Source organism: Schistocerca gregaria, chromosome 1 (assembly GCF_023897955.1).
Source record: "Schistocerca gregaria isolate iqSchGreg1 chromosome 1, iqSchGreg1.2, whole genome shotgun sequence".
Lineage (NCBI taxonomy): Eukaryota > Metazoa > Arthropoda > Insecta > Orthoptera > Acrididae > Schistocerca > Schistocerca gregaria.
The window spans coordinates 975,427,747-975,453,770 of NC_064920.1; the positions used below are offsets into that span (position 1 = coordinate 975,427,747).

A 26,024-nucleotide genomic window follows, 5' to 3' on the forward strand; every position below is an offset into this window, starting at 1 on the left:
TGTGGCTTACCAATGTGATGGATCAGGCTCTGCATGTTTACATCTGTCCAGGAACACCGAGCACTTACGCCACTTAGATTGGAGCCATCTTTCTCAACACCTTGATCTACTTCCTCCTGGGCTGCCAAGTCTATTTCCTGCATGCTTTCCCCCCGACGCATGTCAGTCACTAGCCATTGGCTACCAGCCCTTCATAAACAAAACAACGCAAAATACTTAATCTAGCAGCATAACAACACATTAATAGCCTGTCTAGATGAAAAGGAACAGTTTAAGTGATATCTCACAACCTAAGTACGCCCTAAAAGAAATTTAAGTATTCAGTATTAGGTACTTCAATGTTTACGATACAGGCAAATGTAGGTTTGCATATATTATTTGGACAAGGCAAACATCTGCATTAAAGGCAAAATTAGAAACCGCTATTGATTATGCATGTACCACTGGATGAGAAAATGATTTAAAATTCCATTTACTACCAGGCCTGTCATTGATTACGATTCAGCTCTCCAGTGAAAAAAGTATGAAGCTTTAAAAAGAAAATTTGTTGTTTCCTGACGGAAAGGGAACTACACCTATAAATGAAGATGTCAAAAAGTAACAAGAACAGTAAATATAAGAGCAAAAATTAAGCATTAAATGTTAATGTACAAGTTATCATAGCACATGAACTTATGGACTGAAACTTCAAACGTTTAATCTGCAGAACTCAGTCAGGACTAAGTAATAAAAGTGTGTGACCAGGCTGGAATTAAATGTCTGTTAATAACAATGTTTTCCATTTCTCTGATGTGGCTTGAAATAATTAAACATTCATCAAAATAACAGTAAGGTAGAGGACCACTAACAAGGTACTGTGATGTCCAAAATGAAAATGCCTAATATTTCAGATGGGCAAACCATCATAAAGAAAATACTGAAACTATTTAGGTCACAAATAGGTACAGAAGGATTCTGATGGAACAGAAACTGGACTCTACTACAACAAAGAATGGGAAGTATGTTTGGTAGCAAACATAAATGAATTGAAAACTTCTACCAAGTACAACATAAGGGTAACATCTCAGCAGCAGCCAATAAGATGATGGTAATGACAGGAAAACTGCTGAAATTTATTTTAATAATAATATAAAGGGGAAGTGGGAGGAGGGGAAGTAATTTCATTATCCCGACTTTACTTTATTGTTCACACACTGGAAATCATGGAAAACTTCCAAATGATGATGATGATGATGTTCGGTTGGGAGGGTGCGGGGCACTCAACTGCGCGATCATCGGCGCTGGTACGAGGTCCCAATTTTTCACAGTCCAATTTTTTTTTACACATTCCAATCAAGCCATAGTCACAAATGATGATGATGGAATGATGAGGACAACACAAACACCCAATCCCCGGGCAGAGAAAATCCCCAACCTGGCTGGGAATTGAACCCAGGACCCCATGATCAAGAGGTAGCAACGCTAGTCACTAGACCACGAGCTGCAGACAAATTTCAAATGGGAACTGTAATATCTGAGTCAGAAGTTTATTTTACACATGGTCCACCAAAATGCGCATGCACAGTACGTGGGTTGGGGGGGGGGGGGGGGGGGGGGGGAGTGTGCCGCTAAATTGCTTTTGGGAAAGAATGATGGTTAATTGAAAGAAAATTCAGATTAATTTAACCATTGTCTTTCGTCATTCAACTTGAAATATTTGAGAACAACCATCATTTCACATATGAATCTTTCACTCTGCAACAGAGTGCACATTGTTTTGAGACTTGTGGCCAGATTAAAACTGAATGCTAGATCAGGACTTGAATCCAGAACCTCACTTTTATGGGTAATGTTCTTAGCACCTCAGTTATCCGTATGCAACTGCTGACCTGCCCAAAATTTCGCTTTTTCCATGACCTCTCTATTACACAGAAGTTCTTCTGCATACCTCACTAGAAGTTTCAAAACAGCGCACATTTCACTCCAGAGTGAAAGATTCATTCTGGAAACAATTCACAACACTGTGGCTAAGCCAGTACTCCACAATATTCTTTCTTACAGGAGTGCAAGTCCAGTGAGGTACGCAGGGAAGCTTCTGTAAAGTTTGGAAAGTAGGAAGGACATATGGACACGAATGAAGCTGAGAGACGTTAGTCATGCCTGGGTAGCTCAGTCAACAAGTGCATTGTCCATGAAATGCAAGGTTATACGTTCCACATCAGTCCACCATGCAGTTTTAATGTGGTTGGCAGTTTCAGTAAGCATCATATTCTATAGCCACAAATGTCATTGGACATTTTCTGAGAAAAGACAGAGTGAACAACAACCATGAACAGAAAAAGATCTGGACCCCCACCGTGCCCACCAGATATTTGAGTGTGTTTAAGTACTGCACTATCGTAGTGAGAGAAACTACTTTAATTGCACAGTACACGAATGGCTATAACGCACCACCATAACCGAGTCACTACTTCAAGCTAATGCAGCGGTGTCTGATCAGGAGGTAGCCAGTTTAAAATATGTTAGCAGAAAAAAATTTATCAGCATCTGTATTTGGCCAATAAGGAGAGGAGACGTGGCAGGCTATAATGTGTAGACTGTGCTCAATATCGAGAGTTATATACCAGCCATTTGACAGTATTTCACACATTGAGGGTATGTGACAACATTTATGGCAACCAGTGCCTCATTTCATGCAGAGACCTCATTAGTTCAATATGAAATGATCAAATTACATACTGGCAAACTGGTTTTCCCATTGCATTTTGTATTGTTCAATATTTAATCACAAAAATGTCATGAACGTTTAACTAAAAGAGGAAGCACACACAACAGTTGTTTATATGATATGGCTGTAACATGAAACCACAGTGAATGCTTTAAGGAAGGCACCAAGAAACCAGAAAGTTGTGGAGAAAGCCATACAAGATTCTCACCTTGCCACTGAAACCCATTTTTTGCTAAGAAATTGTATTGGTGTTTGAACATTACTATACAATAATGAAGGAAAATTTAGATAATGTCTCATCAGAGAAAGAACACAGGGAATAGTGACAAGGACTGAGTAGAAACCAAGACTTTTTTTCAGAATCATCCTATTATTTAATGTGAGTAATTTTACGAAACTGCTGAAAACCTTTTCCATCAAATACAGGCGCAGTATGTTAACAGCTGTATCGTCTCAATGCTGCATGCTAAAAAATATTCAGTACATGATGTGAGGTGAAACACACATGAATGTTCGCAAAGCAGCATCTCCTACGCAGGTTACCATTTCTGTCAGGAATTGAGAGGCAAGTGTACACTATGGGCTCTTGTATCTCAAACGTTTAAAATCACATTAACTATTCATGATAAATGCAAAGAAGGGAAATTTAAAACAACTTACAATAAAAAGAAACTGAGCTTTTGCCACTGTGCTTGGAGTTTCCAAAAGTGATAAAAGAATCAAGACTTTTGAATTTGCCATAATTTTCCACGAGGCAAAGGCAAAGGCTTGATTATGCTTAGAAAACTATGCGCTCATTAATATATAGGCAAGACAAAAAATTCTTGATCTGGGACAGAAATTACAGTGATATCAATGAAATTTTTGTACTTATTTTGTTGTAAATGTTGTACAAAAGTGTTGGTCACATTTCAATGTGATCTGGAGAAGATAAAGAGAAAATGAGAAACCTTATAAATGATAACCATGTTGTTATATTTATGTATGAATATTGTTGAATGAATACACACTGAAGCACCAAAGAAACTGGTACAGGCATTCGTATTCAAATACAGAGATACGTAAATAGGCAGAATATGATGCTGTGGTTGGCAACGCCTATGTAAGACATCAAATGTCTAGCGCAGTTGTTAGATCAGTTACTGCTGCTACAACAGCAGGTTATCAAGATTTAAGTGAGTTTTAATGTGGTGTTATAAAGGACGCATGAGCGACGGGACATAGCATCTCCGGGGTAGCGATGAAGTGTAGATTTTCCCATACGACTATTTCACAAGTGTACCGCGAATGTCAGCAATCTGGTAAAACATCAAATCTCCAACACAACTGCAGCTGAAAGAAGATCCTGCAAGAATGGGACCAACAACGACTGAAGATAATCATTCAATGTGACAGAGGTACAACTCTTTCGTAAATTGCTGCAGATTTCAATGCTGGGCCATCAACAAGTTGGTTGGATTAAAAGAGGGGGAAAGTGACCAAACTTCAGATGTCATCAGTCCCTCGTTCTGAATTTAAAAAATGCCACGAGTGTGAGAATGAAACAAACGAGACTGACAACTCAAAATGGAATGAAAGGAAAAATTACAGGAACAATGAAGGGCAACAAACACGTAAGTGGACAAAAGGGGAAAAGAAAACCACAGAAGTGCAAGAAAGGGGATAAATAAATTAAAACAACAAAGCAGATTACCATGGCTGGCTGACCATGAGAATAAAAAGGAGAAGCCAGGCAGTCTGCAACACAGAGGGACAGAGGAAATGAGCTAAAACTTAGATCAAATGATAAAGCCCACCATCAAAAATAAAATGTAAAACTAAATCAGCCGATGAGGTGTTGTCAGATAAAAGTAGCGGCAACGAGTCCAGTACCCCAGGATTTCGTTGCTGGGCAGTCAAAGTGGGACAGTGCTCCAGAATATGGGCCACTTTCAACCGGGCGCCGCACCGACACTTCGACGGGTCTTCAGGGCGCAGGAGGTAACCACGGGTCACCCAAGCGTGGCCAATGAGGAGCTGGCAGGGCCAACTGATTCCCTGCAAGAGACCCGCATGAAAGACTTCCACACATTCCTAGTCTCCTTAATGACACACAGTTTGTTGTGCATACTGTTATGCCTGCAAGTCAGGTTCAGATATGCCCATCTCCAGAAGCGGTTTCCGTGTAGCCTGTTTGGCCAGCCTGTTGGCAAGTTCGTTGCCTGGGATTCCGATGTGACCTAGGGTCCAGACAAACACCACTGAACGACTGGACCGTTCCAGGGCATAGATGGACTCCTGGATAGTCGCTACCAAAGGATGACGAGGGTATCACTGGTTGATAGCTTGTAGGCTGCTCAAGGAGTCAGTACACAGAAGAAACAAATTCCCCAGGGCATGAACGGATGTGCTCAAGAGCACGAGATATGGCTGCTAGCTCTGCAGCCATTGGGCAAGGAGTGCTGTTCTACATGTCCTCCATGAATAAAGGCAAAGCCAACATGATCATCGGCCATTGAGCCATCAGTGTAAACCACTTCATGGCCCCAGTACATGTCAAGAATCGAGAGGAAGTGACAGCAGAGAGTCGCAGCATTAACTGAGTCCTTAGGGCCATGTGAAAGGTCCAGGCGAAGCCGCGGCCTAGGCATATACCGTTGAGGTGTACGTGAAAGGACCTCAAGTATAGGTGGTAAAGGGAAGGACTCCAGTTCAGATAGAAGGGATCACATGCAAACCGCAATCATTAGCCCTGACCTGGGCCACTGATGCGAGAGACGGGCTGCCACAGGTGGAAAAAGGAGATGGTAATTCGCATGCGCAGGAGAACTACGAACATTTGCAATGGAACTGGCAAGCAGTTGTGCACGCCTAACCTTCAATGGAGGGACTCTGGCCTCCACCAGGACACTGGTCACCGGACTCGTTCTAAAAGAACCTGTCATTAGGCGAACGCTACAGTGGTGCACTGGGTCGAGTAAACGCAACACCAAGGGTGCCGCTGAACCATAAACCACACTCCCATAGTCAAGGCAGGATTGAACAAGGACTCTCTAGAGCTGCAGCAGTGTAGAGTGGTCTGCACTCAGTTGCTGTTGCTCAGGCAGTGGAGGGCACTGAGATGCTGCCAGGATTTCCACTTAAGCTCATGAAGGTCAGGTAGCCAAGTCAATCTGTCATCAAAAACCAGTCCTAAGAATCAATATGCCTCCACTACAGTGAGTGGACCGTCAGTTAAATAAAGTTCTGGTAACGGATGAATGGTATGCTGCCGACAGAAGTGCATGACACACAATTTCGCGGCTGAAAAATGGAAGACGTGGGCTAGAGCCCATGACTCTGCCTTGTGAATGGCTACCTGTAGGCGCTGCTTAGCAACAGCAGTACTGGAGGAGCAGTAAGAAATGCATAAGTCATCTGCCTACAGAGAAGGCAAGACAAATGGCCCTACAGGTGCCACTAGATCGTCAATGTGCACTACAAATAGAGAGACACTCACTACAGAGCCCTGCAGGACTCCATTCTGCCGGATAAGGATTGAACTATGGGAGGCACCAACTTCGACATGGAAAGTACAAAGCAACAGCAAATTTTGGATACAAATCAGACAGCAGGCCTCGGAGAACCCACTCGTATAATGTAGCATGGATATGTCACCAGGTCGCGTCATACACTATTCTTAAATCGAAATACAGGGCAACCAGGTGTTGGCATCTGGAAAAGGCTGTGCGGATGGCAGACTCGAGGGACACAAGATTATCAGTGGTACAGCGACCCTGGCGGAAGCCGCCCCGACATGGAGCCAGTAGGCCACATGATTCCAGGACCAAGTCCAACTGTCAGCACACCATACGTTCCAGCAGCTTACAAAGAATGTTGGTGAGACTGATGGGCCAATAGCTATCCACATCAAGCAAGTTTTTACTGGGTTTGAGCACTGGAATGATGGTGCTCTCCCGACACTGCAATGGTAAGATGGCTTCGCACCAGATCCAGTTGAAGATGACGAATAAATGTCGCTTGTATTCAGATGAGAGACGTTTAATCATCTGACTGTAGATCCGATCTGGTCCGGTGTAGTGTCGGGGCAATGTGCCAGGGCACTGAGGAGCTTCCACTAAGTAAATGGGGTGTTACAGGATTCACTGTGGCATGTAGTGAATGAAATCGCTTTCCCTTCCAGCTGCCATTTGAGAGTGCGAAAGGCTGGGAGGTAGTTCTCCGATGCACAGGCACGAGCATAGTGCTCAGCAAAGTGCTCAGCAATAGCATTTTCGTCGGTAGATAACACACCATTTACGTTAACACCGGGAACACCTGTTGGAGGCTGGTACCCGAAAACACGTTTGATCTTTGCCCAGACTTGGGAAGGTGATGTATGGCACTCAATGGTCGAGACATATCTCTCCCAACAATCCTGCTTCCGTTGTTTGACAAGATGGTGAATACGGGTTATGAGGTGCTCCAGAGAAGGGTGCCGCTTATGCCACTGTAGAGTTCATCAACACTCCTAAATTGCTTCAGCGACTTCCGGCGACCATCAAGGGACTGCCTTTGAGCACAGGCACCCTAAAGAGTGAGGGATCGCGTTTTCTGCTGTAGAAACGATAGGTGTAGACACCTGCTCAACCATCACATTGATGTTACCGTGTGGGGGAGATTCAACGGTGACAGCAGCGGTGAAAGTTTTCCAGTCCGCCTTGTTTAAAGCCCATCTGGGCAGGCGTCTGTGGGCCTGAAATCGGGGCAGCGACAGAAAGATGGGGAAGTAATCACGACCAGACAGGTCATCATGTGCTCTCAAATGGATAGATGGGAGAAGGCCAGGACTGCAAACCGAGAGATCAAAGGACGAATATGTGTCATGTGCCACACTGAAATGTGTGAGGGCACCTGTATTTAAGAGGCAGAGTTCGAGTTGTGGCAATAAATTTTCGACATCTCTGCCGCGGCCAGTAGGCATGATACTGCCCCACACGGGGTTATGAGCGTTAAAATCTCCCAAAAGTAAGAAAGGTCTAGGGAGTTGATCAATCTGTGCAGCCAATGCATTCAGGGCTACTGCACCATCTGGAGGAAGATATACGTTGCAGAGAGTTATTTCCTTTGTCGTCCTTATCCTGACAGCCACAGCTTCAAGAGGGGTTTGAAGGGGCATACAAGTTCACTGCATACCGAGTTCAGGACATAGATGCAAACTCCACCTGACAATCGATTATAGTCACTATGGTTCCCATATAGCTGCGAAGGACAGGGTTCCGCATTGCCAGGAACCAGGTTTCCTGGAGGGCAATGAAGACAGCAGGTGTAGAGCTTAACAGTTGCCATAGCTCGCCAGGCAGTGGAAAAAACTGCCGCAATTCTGCTGGAGGATGACATGATCGTGAGGCTGGGAAGGCATGGAATATCAATGAGGCAGTTTATGCCTCAGGGTCACCTGCTGCCACCGATTTATTTCCTGAGCAGTCTGTATCCATGCTGTCAGAGTGTCCAGTGAGGTCTAGGTCCTCAGTGGATGCCAGAATCTCCACCTCATCATCAGAAGTAAGGCTCATAAAAAGTGGTGGTGTGGGTGCCACCACAAGTCCTTTGGTCTTGGAGGTCTTCTTTTTGGATTTCTCTCGCTGCTCCTTGGGTTTCTCTGGCTAGTAGGGCTTCACTGATTCAGTCTCCGGGACTGAGGATGATCGTGAAGCCCTACGGCGAGGTACTTTTGGGTACTTCAGCCACCGGCGGGAGTCATCTTTCCCACTAGTAGAAGCCTGGGAAAGGGGTGACCCAAGAGAACCCTTCCTAGTGAGAGGCTGGGGGGGGGGGGGGGGCAGTGCTTCCGAGGAAGGTGGTGTGGGAGCAACAGTGATGGAAGTGGCCCCCACCATCAAGGGGACAAGGGGACAGGTGTAGTCTTCCAGCTCAGAGAGCCTACTCGAATTCGCGGAACAGACGGGCCACAACTGTTCTCATAGCAGCGGCATAAGAGGTGGTCACAGGCACAGGATGTAGACGCTTAAATTTTCTCTTAGCCTCAGTGTAGGTCACTCGGTCCAGGGTCTTGTATTCCATGATTTTCCTTTTGCGTTGTAAATTCCTGCAGTCTGGTGAGCAAGGGAAATGATGCTCTCCACAGTTGGCACAGATGGGAGGTGGGGCACATGGAGTATTGGGATGTGATGGACGTCCACAATCTCGACATGTGATGCTGGGAGTACAGCGGGAAGACATATGGTCGAAATTCCAGCACTTAAAGCACTGCACAGGGGGAGGGATATATGGCTTTACATCACAGCAGAAGACCAATACCCTGACACTCTCGGGCAATGTGTCACCCTCAAAGGACAAGATGAAGGCACCGGTGGCAACCTGATTATCCCTCAGACCCCAATGGAAGCGCTGGACAAAATGAATGCCTATTGCTCTAAGTTGTCACGCAGCTTGTTGTCAGACTGCAAAAGAATGTCCCTGTGGAATAAGTACCATGGACCATATTTAAGCTCTTATGAGGCATGATGGCAACAGAAACATCCCCCAGCTTGTCACAAGCAAGTAATGTCCGTGACTAGGCAGAGGATGCTGTTTTTATCGAGACTGACCCTGACCGCATTTTGGACAAGCCCTCCACCTCCCCAAACTTGTCCTCTAAATGTTCTACAAAAAACTGTGGCTTCATCGGTACAAAGGAGTCCCCATCAGTTCTCGTACATACGAGGTACCGGGGTGAGTAAGTTTCACTGCCATTGTTAGTCTGGCATTCCTCCCATGGTGTGGCCAAGGAGAGGAATGATTTACGGTCATACTTCCTTGCATTGTGCTGAGACTTAAAACACTTGGAGACTGCTGGTGTTTGATCACCAGGAAGTAATGATGTGGTACACTTTATTGCGCGTCATCTGCCCTGATGCCACCCACTCCCACCACAGGGTCTCCCCACGGGCGCCACCCAGCCGCAGCAAAGGCCATCTGGCTGGATGGCCATTGGCCAGGAGTCCTGATGCCCCAGGGTGGCAGGTATCGACTCCTTCGCATACATGGGGAGTTAACGGTGCAGGCATCAGCAGAGCGATCCCTGTGTTGTCAGGGGGCTACAACCAACAGGGTACATGGCGGCCCCACCACAATGGACTGGCTACCGTCCTGGATATCAGGTGCAACCAAGTCCATGGTTATCGTCAGCACAGAAAGCAACACTGCATGGTAGAAAACACATCCAGGAAGGTGTCCTCACCCAAGAGATGGAGAATGAGTGGGACTGCAACGCGACGACGACAAAGCAGGCTACAGATCTTAAGGCACGATGGACATGATGCACCATGTGAGGTGCCCTTCCCCAATTGACTTGCTCTTCGCAAAATTTTTGAAGAATGGAGGTCAAACCTAACAGGGGACTATCACATAAACGCTGAAATATTTGAAGCTCCTTTCAGTCGCCTCTTACGATAGGCAGGAATACCTCAGGTCTATACTTAGCCCTGGACCCGCAGGGGAGCATCAACAAGTGTCAGCGATCAAGCCATTCAACAAAACATCAATATGGGCTTTTGGAGCCGAAGGTCCGCTCATGTACCCTTAACGACTGCACGACGCGAAGCTTTACCCCTCGCCTGGGCCTGTCAACACTGACATTGGACTGTTGACGACTGCAAACATGTTGCCTGGTCAGATGAGTCTTGCTTTGAAATCATATTTAGTGGATGGACGTGTATGGGTAGCATCCAATCATGTCCACTGGGCATTACGACAGACTTCAGCCACTCCACCAGGACAATGCAGCACCCCACACGTCCAGAAGTGCTACAGAGTGGCTCCAGGAACATTCTTCTAAGTTTAAACACTTTCGCTGGCCATCAAACTCCCCAGACATAAACGTTATTGAGCGTATCTCAGTTGACTTGCAATGTGCTGTTCAGATCAGATCTCCACCCCTTGTACACTTACAGATTTATGACAGTCCTGCAGGATTCATGGTGTCAGTTCCCTCCAGCAGTACTTCAGACTTAGTACTTAGTCGAGTCCATGCCACATTGTGTTGTGGCACTTCTGTGTGCTCGCAGGGGCCCTACAAGGTGTTAGGTAGGTAAATTTGTTTGTGCCACATCATTATGATTAATCATACAAATGATCCATGGAACATGCACTAGTTAGCTTATGGTTGACATACACTTTTTGTCTGTTTTTGCTTCCTAATAAACAGTTTCAGAGGAACGTTTCTGTCTTGAGCAAGGCAGAACTTCATCTCCGTAATTATATAAATAGTGTTATACAGATTTTCAAAGTGTCACAACAGTTCTGTCAAAATTGTAAGAAAAACTAGAATGCAACACTCTCAAAGTTTTTAGTCTTGGGGTGATTTATTGCTCACAGGTAGTCATTCAAAGTTAATTAAAATTTATGAGGAGTGTGCTCTTCCAATTTCAGCATTTAAGAAAGGTTTGGCTGATTTCAACAGTATTATCTTGAAGCTAATCCATGAAAATTGGCAAGTAGAGAAGTATGGAATAGCTGAGACCATGGTAATATCAAGATAGCGTATGGTATATATTACATGGTAAAATAATTGTGAGAAAGCTTTGTGGTAGTATTTGTTGAATTCTGACCAAAAGAAAATACAAAAAGATATTCATCAGAATGTTTAAACTATTTCAAAAACAACCATAACTAATTTTGTGTTCCCATTAGTTAGTGTGACTGTTACACAGTTTCTCCACACTACACCAGGGAAAAAAAAACGAAATCACACCACTGAGTAGAAGCCACTAGCTCTGCACAGGGTGTATATGTGGGGGAAAAAAAAATCCCAGATTTTCCCCAGTTAAAAATACACTTCTCCCAGGTGAAAATACACTTTTCCCGTGTTAGGCGACAGTATACTCTTCCTCGGCATGGTAAAACTCATCAATCCTTTGAATGTTTATGGTTTTATACACCGGAGCAGAATTTCCCGGCGCTTTAGAAAACAAAACTCGGGGGGAGGGGGGGCACATTTTCAAATACCTCTGATGTGCAGCAACATGTAAGCTGCATATTTTCTTATTATGAAGGTATAAATTTGAATTGCACCAAATACTGCATGTCACTTTCCGAAACATTGAAATCGAGATTGCGATGCGCTTTTCTAAGACGGTCAAAGCTCATGTCATGTGATGTCGCCAGCTGGTGGTAGTATAGGACACGTGATGTAGTAAGCCAATAGGAAAATCACCCTTAAGTAGCACGAACATATAAATAAGAAAAGTTAATGGTTTAAATTAATATACATAGCATTCACATATAATATTGGTCTCAAAGATTAATAAGCTGGAAGAGAAGCTAAGCTTCCTCATATAATGTCTATCTTTTTGCGTCTGTTACACTTTAAGATACATCAGAAAAATGTACCGGTAAAATTTTTAATAACGACGTAAATGTCTGATCTTCTGGGCTCGAAATTCTTCTAAATGGTCGTCCTCAAAGAGTTGATTTTTAAATGAGAGTCAAACGCTTTGTGATTTAGTTCATCGTACATTCTCGTACATAGTTTATCTTGCGTAAAATGAAATCTGCTTTGAATGTAATGCTTTTCAAACCACCATTCGCAATATTTTCCCGGGACCTGTTAGAAATAGGTTCATTTCAGCAGTTGTAAGAGAGCGCTAGACAACAGGCGTCGCCGCGCTTGCGCAGCTACGATGACGCAGGAAGCCCATATGTTCGTACGTGTAAAACATTAAAAGATCTTACATATGTCATAAAAGGAACAAGATATCTGACGATACTTCAAGCAGAAAAGATTAATTTTAAGCCAAATCTCTTTAACAAACCGGCAAAAATAACTTCATTGTTCTGTAAGGCAATTAATGCTTGACTGTCGGAAAGGTGGAAATAAAATTTGAAACTAATAACATATTTTAGCCTTCCGTTATTATGAAAAAGTATTTTAATTCATTTGATAGCTCCTGGCCACAAAAAGCCGTTTCATTATCATTTAACATGAGAGTAATAAAAGAAGAAGAAACAACAAAATCACTGAACGTAAACACAGGTCACGTAGAGACTACCCACCTCCCCACTACAACTCAGACTGCTCTGTGCATCAGCCTCAGATGTACTATATTTCCGAACCGGGGCAATATTAATTAGTGGCGCCCAGCCGCACTACTGTAACCAGAAGTGGGACAAGGTACTACTCATTGCGACTCAACTGTGCATGCTCAAGAGCCCGCCCACAACAGGTCAAATGAATCTAATTTAAACAGTTGTCACATGACGTTCATGGGACGCAATTTGTTGTTATAAAGCATTGCATAGTCTTCCTAAAGCCTTTGACACACTTTGATGTTGGCAGGCGCTTGTATGAGCACTGTTTTGTTGTTGTATACGGTGCATTTCCTTTGCAATTTAAGTCTTATTTTCGTTTGTTTTTTTTCTCTCTCGTTCATGTTTTGTTGCTGCACTATTATTCTGCAGAAGCGGGATACAGTAATATCCTTAGTTAGAGTATTGGTTCTTAACAGTCAAAATCACAAAAATTTAACTGAAAACTAAAACATTGAAAAATTCCCGGAATTCTAAAAAAGTCCTGGGTTCTTCCTGGTTTTCTCCCGATGAAAAAATTCCCGGGTTTTTCCCGGATCTCCCGGGTCGTATACACCCTGCCTTCATCAAATGAGATGCAGATAAAAGGGTACAGTATATTTCATTTTCTGTAAAGCCTAAGGCCAGTGCTTTTTGTGAGTCTTGTGATGACTATCTTGAGAAAAGTAACCAGAATAACCATAAAATACTAAAAACTCTTCTGGAACAACCAGACAACATAGACAAAAAAAGGCCAGATTTATCTATTTTTCAATATCTTCCACTTAGACCTGAAAAATATTGGACAACTGGCAGACTTAGAACTTTGTCCTCACGAGAAATTTTAAGTGTCTACCAAATTTATAGTAAACACAAAGTGTCAAAAAATTACCATTTAGTTAATTAGCAATGCAAGTACTTTGATGGACACATCAGGTTAATGATGAAATGCACAAAAGAAAACTCTTACATAGGTTGGCAAACAAATTTGGTATAGATTTTATTACCCTGGTAACCTCTTCAGTATATCAAGAACTCCAGGCCCATTCCACTGTTGTGCTGCCTGCAATTCTTCAGCTGTTACACCAACAATTTGCACGAAGTTAACGGATCCATAGGGAGTGCGTATGGAACCCAACTGAGGATCCTGTGTCATCAGCATATGCTGTATACGTGATTCACTGCCATCAAGTGCACAATGCCAGGAAACATGGTCACCAGCACAAAGAACATTATCTACAGGTAAAAAGAGAATATTTTTTTAAATTTTATTTTAAAATAAAATTAAAAGTTTGAAATGCAGATCATTATTTAATGAGTTCATTAAGTAAAATCAAATCACAAATGAACAACAAAATGTTCATAGAACATAAGAGGATATTGTAATTTTATTCAAAGTAAAAGGTAAGAATATGTTACAAGTGACACACAAAATAAAACAGCTCAATTAAAACAAGATAGATGAAATTCCCTATTTATAAGGTTTGCTGGCAACGTAAAACTAAAATTATCACTAAAAGAGGAAAAAATTGTTAGTGTGATACAATCGGCATGCCACTGTTAACCTATAAAAACTTCAACTCTTCATTTGTTTTCAAATTATTTCCCTCTTATTTCTTACATATTAAGGATCAAATACCAAGCACAAAATTAATACTAATAAAATATATGATTAGCTTGACTTCAGTTAATGTGCAAGAGAGGGAGGATGGAAGAAAATACCATGTGATTCAAAAAGAAAGAACAGATTGCTATTGTTTATTGCAGACAAGACTACAAAAGGTAGAAAACTTGTGCATGTCACTGGATAGAGGAAGGCTCGAAGTTTTAACACAGCTGCACTATTGCTTGTTTGTAGCAACACAGCAACTATATCACAAGAAAAACATTTTTCTTGTTAGACAACAAGATCTTGTTCATTTCTTTTGGCCTCCCAGTCCACAAGACCTCACATCTTTTTTTCTGTGGATTACATAAAAGACAGAGTGTGTCGCACGTATGGCAGCTGCTCTTCAAGAGCTGAGAAACTGAACTGCTGAAGCTGTTGATTCAATAAAAAGGGACATACTGATTCATGTCTGAAATGAAATGGACTACTGTTTCCATCTTTCTTGAGTACAACATGGTGCTCACAATGAGTGTATGGTACAGTGTCTGTGTGAACATAAAACACCGAACCTTCCTCCGTCCAGCGACATTTACAATATGTTTGTACCTTTCACAGTTTCTCTGTAATAAATAACTGAAATCTATTCTTTCTTTTATAATCGCCCAGTGTATAGTCTGCAAAAATTATTATACTCTCTTTGGAGAAATTCCACAATCATTTGGTACAAAACTGATTCTCTTGTCTGTGTAGATTGCTTTAAAAATATTTAATGGCCAATTTTGGTTCACCTAAACAATCCTCAGATCTGATCCTATTGGTTGCAATAGTAAAGTTATCAGCAAAATATTCATGCTACGTCAAAGGATAAAACAGTATTATACTGCGCTGTAGCATGTAAACTTATCAAAGCTGACCACAATTCAAAATATTCTCCTAGTTTCAAATACAATTGCATAATTTGAAAATTAAATACCCACATATTTCATTCCAGTTTCCCTATTACCAGTGGGTTCATATGTAGGATTATTTTTGTTCCAGGTATTACCAGTCATATAAATGTCTTCTTACGAAACAGTGGTTTTTAGTGATTTTTATTTACACAAAACTTATTTCCAAAAAAATGCTCATTCTTAATCATTTCCTGTTCTGTGACATATGTATATCAATGGTAAAAGTTTCTGCAATGATGGCATGTACCAAGGTCTCTCATCATAGTGCTTACTTATTTTCCCAATTACACTACTGATACTTATTTGCCTACACTGCAATATTAAAAAAAAAAGCACACGCACATATTCATCCTGCCTTCCAATTGGCATTACTAACATTCAACAAGTAATGAAATATAGTATTGAGCAATCATATGAAAACTACAAAGAATGTCAAGTTCACCTGTATCAGACAAGGACATTATGTGCCTTCCTTAACCTAGGGTACTTGGTGATTTTAACTCTGTGACATAGAAAAAGTTTTGAAAATGCTGTCAACTCTCATTTCACTTTTCAGCAAAGAAAATGATAAGCTAAGAATTCACAAGTATTGATTCTTGTGAGGAACTATTCTGTCCCATACAACAACAACAACAAAAAAAAAAAAAAACTAAGATTGTAGAAACAACTACTACATACCTGACTGGAACACGTATTTTGCAAGTGACTGCATTACTGTTGCTGGCCAAGTTGGTGGTGCTGTTTCACCTGGTTCACGCTTCAATCGGAAAGTCAACTCAAAACCAAAACCACTAGGTGATTCAGGACCAGTAATATCGTGCACTCTGCCATCACCATGAAGATCTGACAGGCCAAAGCTGTTGGTAGATAGAAATTCAAGTTTTTTGCCTTTAAACATATGACATTCAAAGAAGCACAAGACTAAAATAACATAGTTATAAACCAACAAGCGACACCTTTAGAATATGAATATGAAGAAGAAAACAAAAGCACCTAATGACATTAATGAAACAAAAAAAGTGTGAGAAACATAGCAGCATTCAGTCAGAGAGAGAGAGAGAGAGAGAGAGAGAGAGAGAGAGAGAGAGAGAGAGAGAGAGAGAGAGAGTGGGGGTCCTGTATTTCCCAGTTAAAAATACACCTCCCCAGGTGAAAATACACTATACCACTGGGGAATGTCCATGTTAGATGACTTTATACTTTCCCTAGGTGTTGTAAAGCTTATCAATTCTTTGAATGGTGCAGGGTTTTATACACCAGCACTTTAAGAAGTAAAATACTGCAAGCAACAACCGTTTTGAAATCATCTTTCATGAGTGGCAACATTTACACTGCATATTTTTGTATTATGAAAGTATAAACAGGAATTCCACAGCAACAGGAATTCTGTCAAATGCTACAGAAATCCTGTGACACACTTTTGTCAGCCAATTATGGCTTGTGTCAGCTGATCTTGCCAGCCAATGACGGCAGATATTCAGAGCATAGGACATGTGATGTAGTCAGCCAATAACAACATCACTGTTAAATAACGCGAACACACAAATAGGAAAATTCAATGGTTTAAATTAATACACATACAGCATAGCCACAAGAGAACCTAGGCTTCAACATATAATACCGGTCAGCAAAAGCTTTTGCTGTATTAATCTGAGGGTTTAGCTAGGCAGGGTCCTAAAAACACAGCTTAAATTGCAGCAACTGAATATTTCTCACAAGCAAAAATATAAATTTCAATGCTATGCACTGAATATTTTGTGGACTACCCGGCTGTTCTGTCAAGCATTTCGACTTTTCCACAGAGCAGCCAATTATGTGTGAGACTGCTCAAGAACTCATCTCACACTTTTTTAAGGATAATTATACTTTTTGCCATCATTGTTGCATAAGTTGTAATCTATGAAATTACTAAAATAAACATAAGAAATTAGCCTTAAAAATTGGTCTTTCTTGCCATGTTTTACACTTTAAGATATACCAAAACAGAAATGGCCTATAAAATTTTAAATAATGGCATAAATGGCTGGTCTTCTGCACCCAAAATTTTTCTACATGGTACTCATTGTTGAGTTCCGAATGAGCGTCTAATGCTCTGTGATTTAAAAACTTAATCACACATTCTCTCACGTAACATAATTCATCTTGAGTAAAAGGAAATTTGCTTTGCAAGCAATGCTTCACAAACCACCATTCGCAATATTTTCCTGTGACCTGTTAGAAATTTAAACAGATGTGACATCATCCCCATTGAAATGAGGACCATGAGAAAGACGCGTCAAAAACAGTTTTCCATTGTCTTTGAACAGTTTGCCGTTGGCTGACACTTGAGTATGTACTGTGTTTCGTTGTAGTAAATGGTACATTTTCTTTGCAATTTAAATTTTATTTTGGTGATATTCTCTCATTTATTGCTGAAGTATTATTCTGCAGTAGTACATTAAAGTAAAATGTTTTGTTGGAGTATCAGTTCTTAACAGTAGAACTTACAAAAATTTAAATGCAAACTAAACCAATGAAAAATTCCCTGCATTCTAAAAAGTTCCCAGTTTTTTCCCCCCAGATTTCTCCTGGATGAAAAAATTCCAATGGTTTTCCTAGATTTCCCGGTTGTCATAGGGAATACACATCACATTCAGTATTTTGTTACTAATTACAAGAAAACAAGACACTGGTCAGTAATTATTATCAGAAGGCAAAATTTTAATTGCTGACTACAGTCACTCATAAAATTATTAAGAAACTATCCTAACTTAGGAACTATTAGTTCATTTTTCAGGGGAAAGTAAGTTAGATTGTAGACGAATGGAAAGGAGGAGTAGACATCTCCTTCCCCACAGACCCCAAAACTGAGGATTCCCGACTCTGACAACAATGGGAGACAAGACATAAAATGTAATCTGTCAACGGATACAATATCAGTTACATATTTATATTTCACTAGTGTAATGCAATCCATAAAATGCAGCAGCTCTCTGATACTTTTCTCAGTTTCTCTCTTATTCCACAATATACTCTGAACAGGATCAGAAGGATCAATGGTACCAACTGACTGCCACGTCAACCTCAGCTGACAGGCATCACCAGATGCGAATATGGAGAAGTATGCGGTCAGTACATAGCCCTCCTGGTCATTTCAGCTCTCCCGGCCATTGCCAGTTTTTGTGACTGGAGTCGCTAAGTCTCAATCACGCAGCTCTTCAATTGGCCTCACAAGGGTTGAGTGCACCTGCTTGCCAACAGCCCTTGGCAGTCCCCACTCCATGTGCTATCCAAATCTGACACGGCTTAACTTTGGTGATCTGACAGGAACTGATGTTGCTTGTGTGGCAAAGCTGTTGGCCCTTACTTCACAATAACTTTCAAATAGTGGAAACAGAAGTTTGACAAAGAACATTTATGAAAAAATTCATTTTAATTTAAAAAATCTATAGCACCTGTTCAACATGACAGTTACAAAATAAAGTCTGATGAAGACAGTGCATTACAGCTTATGTCCCCCTTTTGAATATGGCACAAGTAAGGAGCTTCAGGAGGGCCTCAACCATATATTCTCATGTAAGGTAAATGAAGTGGTATGAGATGTGGGCTTGTGAAGTATTCAACTGGTTCATACACCTAACTACGTGAAAAAAAAGTCAAATTCTTCATTGCTGCTCTAAAAGAATGTACAATGTGCCACAAACAATTAACATCTTCATACACTCGCAAACCATTTTAAATTGCATGGCAGATGGTACATAGCTTGGTACTCCATGTTGCAGTTTCTTCCCATTCCAATCACATAAGGACAGAAAGAAAAAGGACTTCACTTAATACTGGTTTCCAAAAATATTGGTTTCCAAAACATTTTAAGTAGGCTATCATGGGATGTTCAATCTTTTGGATTCTGATAACATTTACTGTAGTAACCAAAACTAACCGTGGGAACGCCTTGGGTTGCGAGGTCGGAGCCGCCAGGCGGGGAAGCCACCAGTGGTGGAGCACGCACCACCGGGTAAACACAAGGATGAGTCAGACGACAGACCAACAACAACCGACAACAACCGATAATGACCGACTGTGAGCGACACAACAAGGAAGAGATTTTAAAAAATGGAGGCTTGAAGAAACCACAACACCAAACACCAACAGTAAATCCACTTGGAACCAGAGCCGGGCAAATGTCAACAACGAGCAACAACCAGGAAGCAGTACCACCGAGATAGAGACACAATCCAGAGCGAGTACCAGACTGACTGGACTAGGGCAGAGCGGGTCCCTTTGTTCTGGCGCGTGTTCGACTTACGCGGCAGGAGGTACTAGATTTACATTTACAAAGAGGTACCTTTAGGGAATTTCTATGTAATGAGTTTCCTATGTAATGAGTTTCCTATGTAACATGTTTTCTGTACTTATGGTACCTTGGTTTCATTTTCACTTTGAGTACAGTACTTCTTAAATAGTGATTACAATATGTTTTACTCACATACACTGCACAATTCAATCATCCCAAACTTCCTACGGAGATCCACTCCCATTTAACTTGTTTTGAGGGAAAAATCTAACTCTGTAATCTCATTATAGCTTTTCACGCTTCCTACATGTTGACTACTGCCTCATATGTCTCAAGGGAAGTTCTGTGTCATTAGTTTCCTATGTAACTTGATTTCTGTACTTACGGTAGCTTGGTTTCATTATCACTTTGAGTAAGGTACTCACTAAATAGTGACCGACAAACTGGTCTGTTTTTTGTCACCACGCCAAAGAGGTGACTTTCGTGAATATATTAAAACTTGAAAGAGCGTTCTTTTATCTTTTATGTCAATTGAATGAAAGAGCCAGAGAATCTTGGATACAGGAGATGTGGATGAATCTGACTGTTGGTTACACCACAAACTAAGGAACCCAAACTAATATAATTATATAGTGGTCATGAAGTTTGAAGGGGGATCACTCACTGGTATTATAACATGTAATTCTACTGCTGGAACGCCCAAATAGTAGTTATAGCATACATTTCTGAGAATTGCACAGCTTGATGGTCCAGCCTGTACCTGTATTAAAAACTCAAATCTATAATCCACTTCACATGTTCTAATCTACTTTTCTCTTCACATGATAACGGTATTGTTTTTTCATGAATATGTCCTACACCAACTAAGACTAGATGGAATATTAGCCAGTCACCAAACATCATCTGTGATGTCTATAAACCTAAAACACTGCATACTTTGAGGAAACACTAGTATGGCCAATATTTGTGTATGGGATTTGCACTAACAAGAGAAAGTGAGCATATACAGGGTGTTACAAAAAGGTATGGCCAAACTTTCAGGAAACATTCCTCACACACAAATAAAGGAAAGATCTTATGTGGACAAGTGTCCAGAAACGCTTAATTTCCATATTAGAGCTCATTTATTTTCGTCAGTATGTTCTGTACTTCCTCGATTTGCCCCCAGTTGGCTCAATTGAAAGAAGGTAATGTTGACTTCGGTGCTTGTGTTGACATGCGACTCATTGCTCTACAGTACTAGCATCAAGCACATCAGTATGTAGCATCAAGAGGTTAGTGTTCATCCCGAACGTGGTTTTGCAGTCAGTGCAATGTTTACAAATGCAGAGTTGGCAGATGCCCATTTGATGTATGGATTAGCACGGGGCAATAGCCGTGGCGCAGTACATTTGTATCGAGACAGATTTCCAGAACGGAGGTGTCCCAACAGGAAGATGTTCTAAGCAATTGATCGGCGTCTTAGGGAGCACGTAACATTACAGCCTATGACTTGTGACTGGGGAAGACCTAGAATGACGAGGACATCTGCAATGGACGAGGCAATTCTTCGTGCAGTTGACGATAACCCTAATGTCAGCGTCAGAGAAGTTGCTGCTGTACAAGGTAACATTGACCACGTCACTGTATGGAGAGTGTTACGGGAGAACCAGTTGTTTCCGTACCATGTACAGTGTGTGCAGGCACTATCACCAGCTGATTGGCCTCCACGGGTACAATTCTGCAAATGGTTCATCCAACAATGTGGCAATCCTCATTTCACTGCAAATGTTCTCTTTACAGATGAGGCTTCATTCCAACGTGATCAAATTGTAATTTTTCACAATCAATATGTGTGGGCTGGCGAGAATCCGCACGCAATTATGCAATCACGTCATCAACACAGATTTTCTGTGAACGTTTGGGCAGGCATTGTTGGTGATGCCTTGATTGGGCCCCATGTTCTTCCACCTACGCTCAATGGAGCACGTTATCATGATTTCATACGGGATAATCTACCTGTACTGCTAGAACATGTGCCTTTACAAGTACAACAAAACATGTGGTTCACGCACGATGGAGCTCCTACACATTTCAGTCGAAGTGTTCGTACGCTAATCAAAACCACAGATTCAGTGACCGATAGATCGGTAGTGGCGGACCAATTCCATGGCCTCCACGCTCTCCTGACCGCAACCCTCTTAACTTTCATTTATGGGGGCATTTGAAAGCTCTTGTCTACACAACCTCGGTACCAAATGTAGAGACTCTTCGTGCTCGTACTGTGGACGGCAGTGATACAATACGTCATTCTCCAGGGCTGCATCAGCGCATCAGGGATTCCATGCAACGGAGGGTGGATGCATGTATCCTCGCTAACGGAGGACATTTTGAACATTTCCTGTAACAAAGTGTTTGAAGCCACGCTGGTACGTTCTGTTGCTGTGTGTTTCCATTCTATGATTAATGTGATTTGAAGAGAAGTAATAAAATGAACTCTAACATGGAAAGTTAGCGTTTCCGGACACATATCCACGTAACATATTTTCTTTCTTTGTGTGTGAGGAATGTTTCCTGAAAGTTTGGCCATACCTTTTTGTAACAACCTGTATATAGGAGGGCTGCGCAAATGGTTCACACGTTTGTTAGACTAGTTAGACAGTGTTAACAGAACCCTTGAAAAATCTCAAATGACACACACTCTAAGAAAAAGACTAGAATGTGCTTAAAAACTTTCAAAGCAGAATTTATGAATATTCTCCAACCTTGTAGGTATCTATACGGCACACATAATATCACGTAAATAACAGCTCATACAGAGGTGAACAAGCAGTCACCATTCCCAACCTACAACAGCGAATATAATGGTACGAACGCTTAATATGCGCTACAATAAAAAGTAGACAGAATTATTTCACAAAAGAATGTGTAATAATTGAGCATATGTTACATTTATGTCAACCTCAGTATCAACAGCCACTAACATCCAAATGAAAGTCTGTTGTTTTCAAGTCGACAAAATTACCTGACTGTGGGAACCAGTTATTCACGACACTTACCTGATATAATGCCAATGTGGAGGGATATTCTTTTCTGGGACACCAGGATTAGAATACATGCTTATATAATCCAGAGGATCAGGTCCACCAAGCCTGAAAATCAAAAAATAATTTTTCATGAATAATTAGAAAATGTTTACAACAAAATATTGTACTCTCCTGGTATCACATTTCCTATCACATTGCAAACTAGAGTTATGGGAAGAACACTAGGGTTGGCAAAGGTGAAAAAGCATGAGACCACTAGAGGATGTGCAGTGGACAAGACCATTGTTTTCATGACAATGTAATGTGGAACAGAAACATTACATTTTTGCACTAATGTTTACAATTCACGACTAGCTGGTGATAGCAGCTGTCAATTTCTACCAAAGTTATACAAAAAGGAAAAGCAGAGTGAAGTGTTGAAAAGCGAAATGGGCACTGAACTTTGAAAATTACAAATATCTGATTGGGAGGGGGAAAAAGGCATAAAAACCAAGCACAGTGAAAATCTGTTATGTATGTCATAGGTGCCCCAAAAATTGTGTGATGCATGGACAATGGATGCAACTGAGAATAAAAGCATAGAACATAACAGTAAAAACAAGGCAAATTTGCAATATGTTATATATATTCTTGGTGTCTTCATTTATATGCTAAAAAAATTAATCCCATCTTGACAGAATACACATTTCATAAACTTTTTAGTGCTACAAGGAGAGAAGCCGCATCTCTGAAAGAACATTTGGGGCCAAACACCTGCACAACAGAGCACAGAAACAGAATCCTTGAGGTTAAAAATAGAGAACAACATCAGATCAAACATTTAAGATTATTGGAATAAAAGAAAAAGAATACATGTTCTGGCAAGCAAGGGAAATAAAAGGTGGAGTGTAAAAATGAGCAAGTTTCCAATCATTCTGAAAAACAAAATATCTGTTTTAAGTTCAGGATCTTAAGAATTTGTTTACCTTTCTGTTTAAAATGCATAAAGAAGTTAAATCAGATCTGTAATGTTACACGCATATACAACCTGTAAACAATTTGTTTTGATCACTGATTGAAGACAGTAACAACAAACAATTAATGTCATCAAACACCATTGCTAGCTGAATGTTCTCTGTCTCGTTACCTGTTTTATTTGATACTTCAGTTCTTCATTAGTGTTGTTCAACAAGAATAGTAAAATAATTATTAATGATGTCTGTTACTGCCCCCCCCCCCCTCCCCTGTCCTTCCCAACTAGGTACCACATGGCAATTTCACTTCCTTCTCATTTGCTTTTATTGTCTTGGGCTCTCCTTCATACGAAAACTACTAGAGTGGACCAATCCTCATGGAGTTTGGCCAAAACATAATAAAATAACATGGGAACGCAACATAGAAATACAGGCCATACAGACTCAGCTTTAGTTATATATTTATCAAAATATCCAATCAACAAATAATAAAAAGTTAGAAGTTGAAGTCTACTAGTCAGGCAGCAGTATCAAGGTAGATTTAATTTGTTCCACAGAGCAGTGGCTCAAAAATAAAAACATGTCATTCTTCAACTTTCCAAATTATACAACTGGTAACAGTTTCTGCCAATGTAACAGCAAAAGGGAGGGAGGGGAAGTGGCTGTCTAATACTAGCTAAGGAGGACACAGTATTTGGCACATGCAACAAACCTGACCACCTACATACTGAGAAACATTTTGAGCACAGGGCTATAGCAATTAACCAGCCTAATGTGATGATAATCTGTATTTACCCTTCTCCTGATGACAACATATGACAGTTTCTGAACAGGTTTGAAAGAGTCACATATCATATTGTTTGGTGATTTTAACGTAAATTTAGGTAACATTTCACATATCGTGAACAATGTCATTGTCCTGGTAGTAACTGTCAATAACCAAAACATAGTAAAAGTTCCAACAAGAATTACAATGTAACTCAAGTAGTTTTACAGAAGCAATATTCCTGGACCCAAATTCTGTCCTATTTATTAATATCCTGAGCTGGTCCAATGGACTCAGACCATCAGGGTATCTTGTTATGGCTTGTTTTAGGACAAACAAAAGACAGGTCCTCACCTATTTTCATCTACAGAAGGCAGATCAAAAACTCTATCAATATCATCATGTTTAAAAATTTACTTCAATCTCATTCCTGGGATATCGTTTACAAGGAAAATAATGAAGATAAGAAAACTTCACTATTCCTTGACATACTGGCTCATCATTTCAATGTGGATTTGCAGTAAACCAAATCAAAGTACAAAATTCAACCAGGAAAACAGATAATATTTGGTTCACAAAGGGTGTAAGAATATAAAGTAAGACCAAGAGGTCACTCTATGAGCAAAGTATAAAACAGATGATCCAAATTTCCACAGTTGTTTCAAACTGTACAAGAATATCCTTCATACAATCAAACAACTAGCAAATGAAGCCTACATAGATGACTGTACTATCAAATGTGAAGCCGTATGAAATATTGAGAGAAAAACTTTACAAACTGATGTAAAATAGAAAAGCTCAGAATCTCTTCAATGCAATGGCCAATAATTATCAGATACCAAACGTATTTTTGATACAATAAATAAACACTTTTTTGGAATAGCTATGAGTCTTTCAGTTGGTCCCTCTCCAACAACATAATCTCCCCCCCCCCCCCTCCCCTCAAGTGTAAAAGATCTAACAAATCACTTTTTTTAATACTTTGAATGAGCTTCCCCTACTTATTAAGAATATGAAAATTCCTCCTTGTTTGGCCTTGTGGTTTAGCTAGCTATGTAATACAATGGTTCACTGACGAAATAAGAAGACCACTTTGGAACATAATTAACTGCTTCTTAGGTAGTAGCATTTTTCCTCAACCACTGACAACTGTCCCACTAAACAAAGATGGGGACTAGCATGCGGTTAAAAAGTACCAACCTATATCCCTCCTTCCAACTGTGTCCAAAATAATAATAAATTGTACATACTTGAGTAACATCCTTTCTTGAAAAAACGCCCTACTAACAGCACAACAGTTTGGCTATAGTAAAAATAAATCCACCAATGAGGCTCCCATTTTATTTGCTGCACTTAATCAAAAACACTAGGCTTCTGGCCTTTTCAGTGATCTGACAAAGGTCTTTGATCTAGCCAACCACCCACTGCTTCTAAGTAAATTGGACACTTACAGTATACGAGTTGTTTGTAGTGAATGTTTTCAGTCATAACTATCAAACAGTGGGCAACATTTCTCCACAACTGATGAGATCCAACATAATTGACAGCTGTGAGAGGGCTCCTACACTGGCTCTATGAAAACAACTTCTTACTTAACATGGAAAAAGCAGATGATATTTTGTTCATAAACAGTCCCTACAACATGTATAGAATCATTAGCCATAGACAAGAAAGTTATCAAACAGGTCAGTGAGACTAAATTTTTGGGGCTCTG

The 26,024-nt window shown here is 40.8% G+C and overlaps 1 protein-coding gene across 2 annotated transcripts in view; it reads right to left on the reverse strand.

Annotated features, from left to right (window-relative positions):
• Positions 1 to 26,024, reverse strand: part of LOC126277185 (suppressor of fused homolog) — a 128,777-nt gene that overhangs the window by 20,436 nt on the left and 82,317 nt on the right. For both annotated transcript variants that reach the window (XM_049977337.1, XM_049977338.1), the window contains exons 2-5: positions 22,604 to 22,696; positions 15,971 to 16,149; positions 13,741 to 13,969; positions 11 to 189 (exon numbers count right to left, since the gene is read on the reverse strand). In XM_049977337.1, the coding sequence (XP_049833294.1) occupies positions 11 to 189; positions 13,741 to 13,969; positions 15,971 to 16,149; positions 22,604 to 22,696 (680 nt within the window). The remainder of the gene's footprint in view (positions 1 to 10; positions 190 to 13,740; positions 13,970 to 15,970; positions 16,150 to 22,603; positions 22,697 to 26,024) is intronic.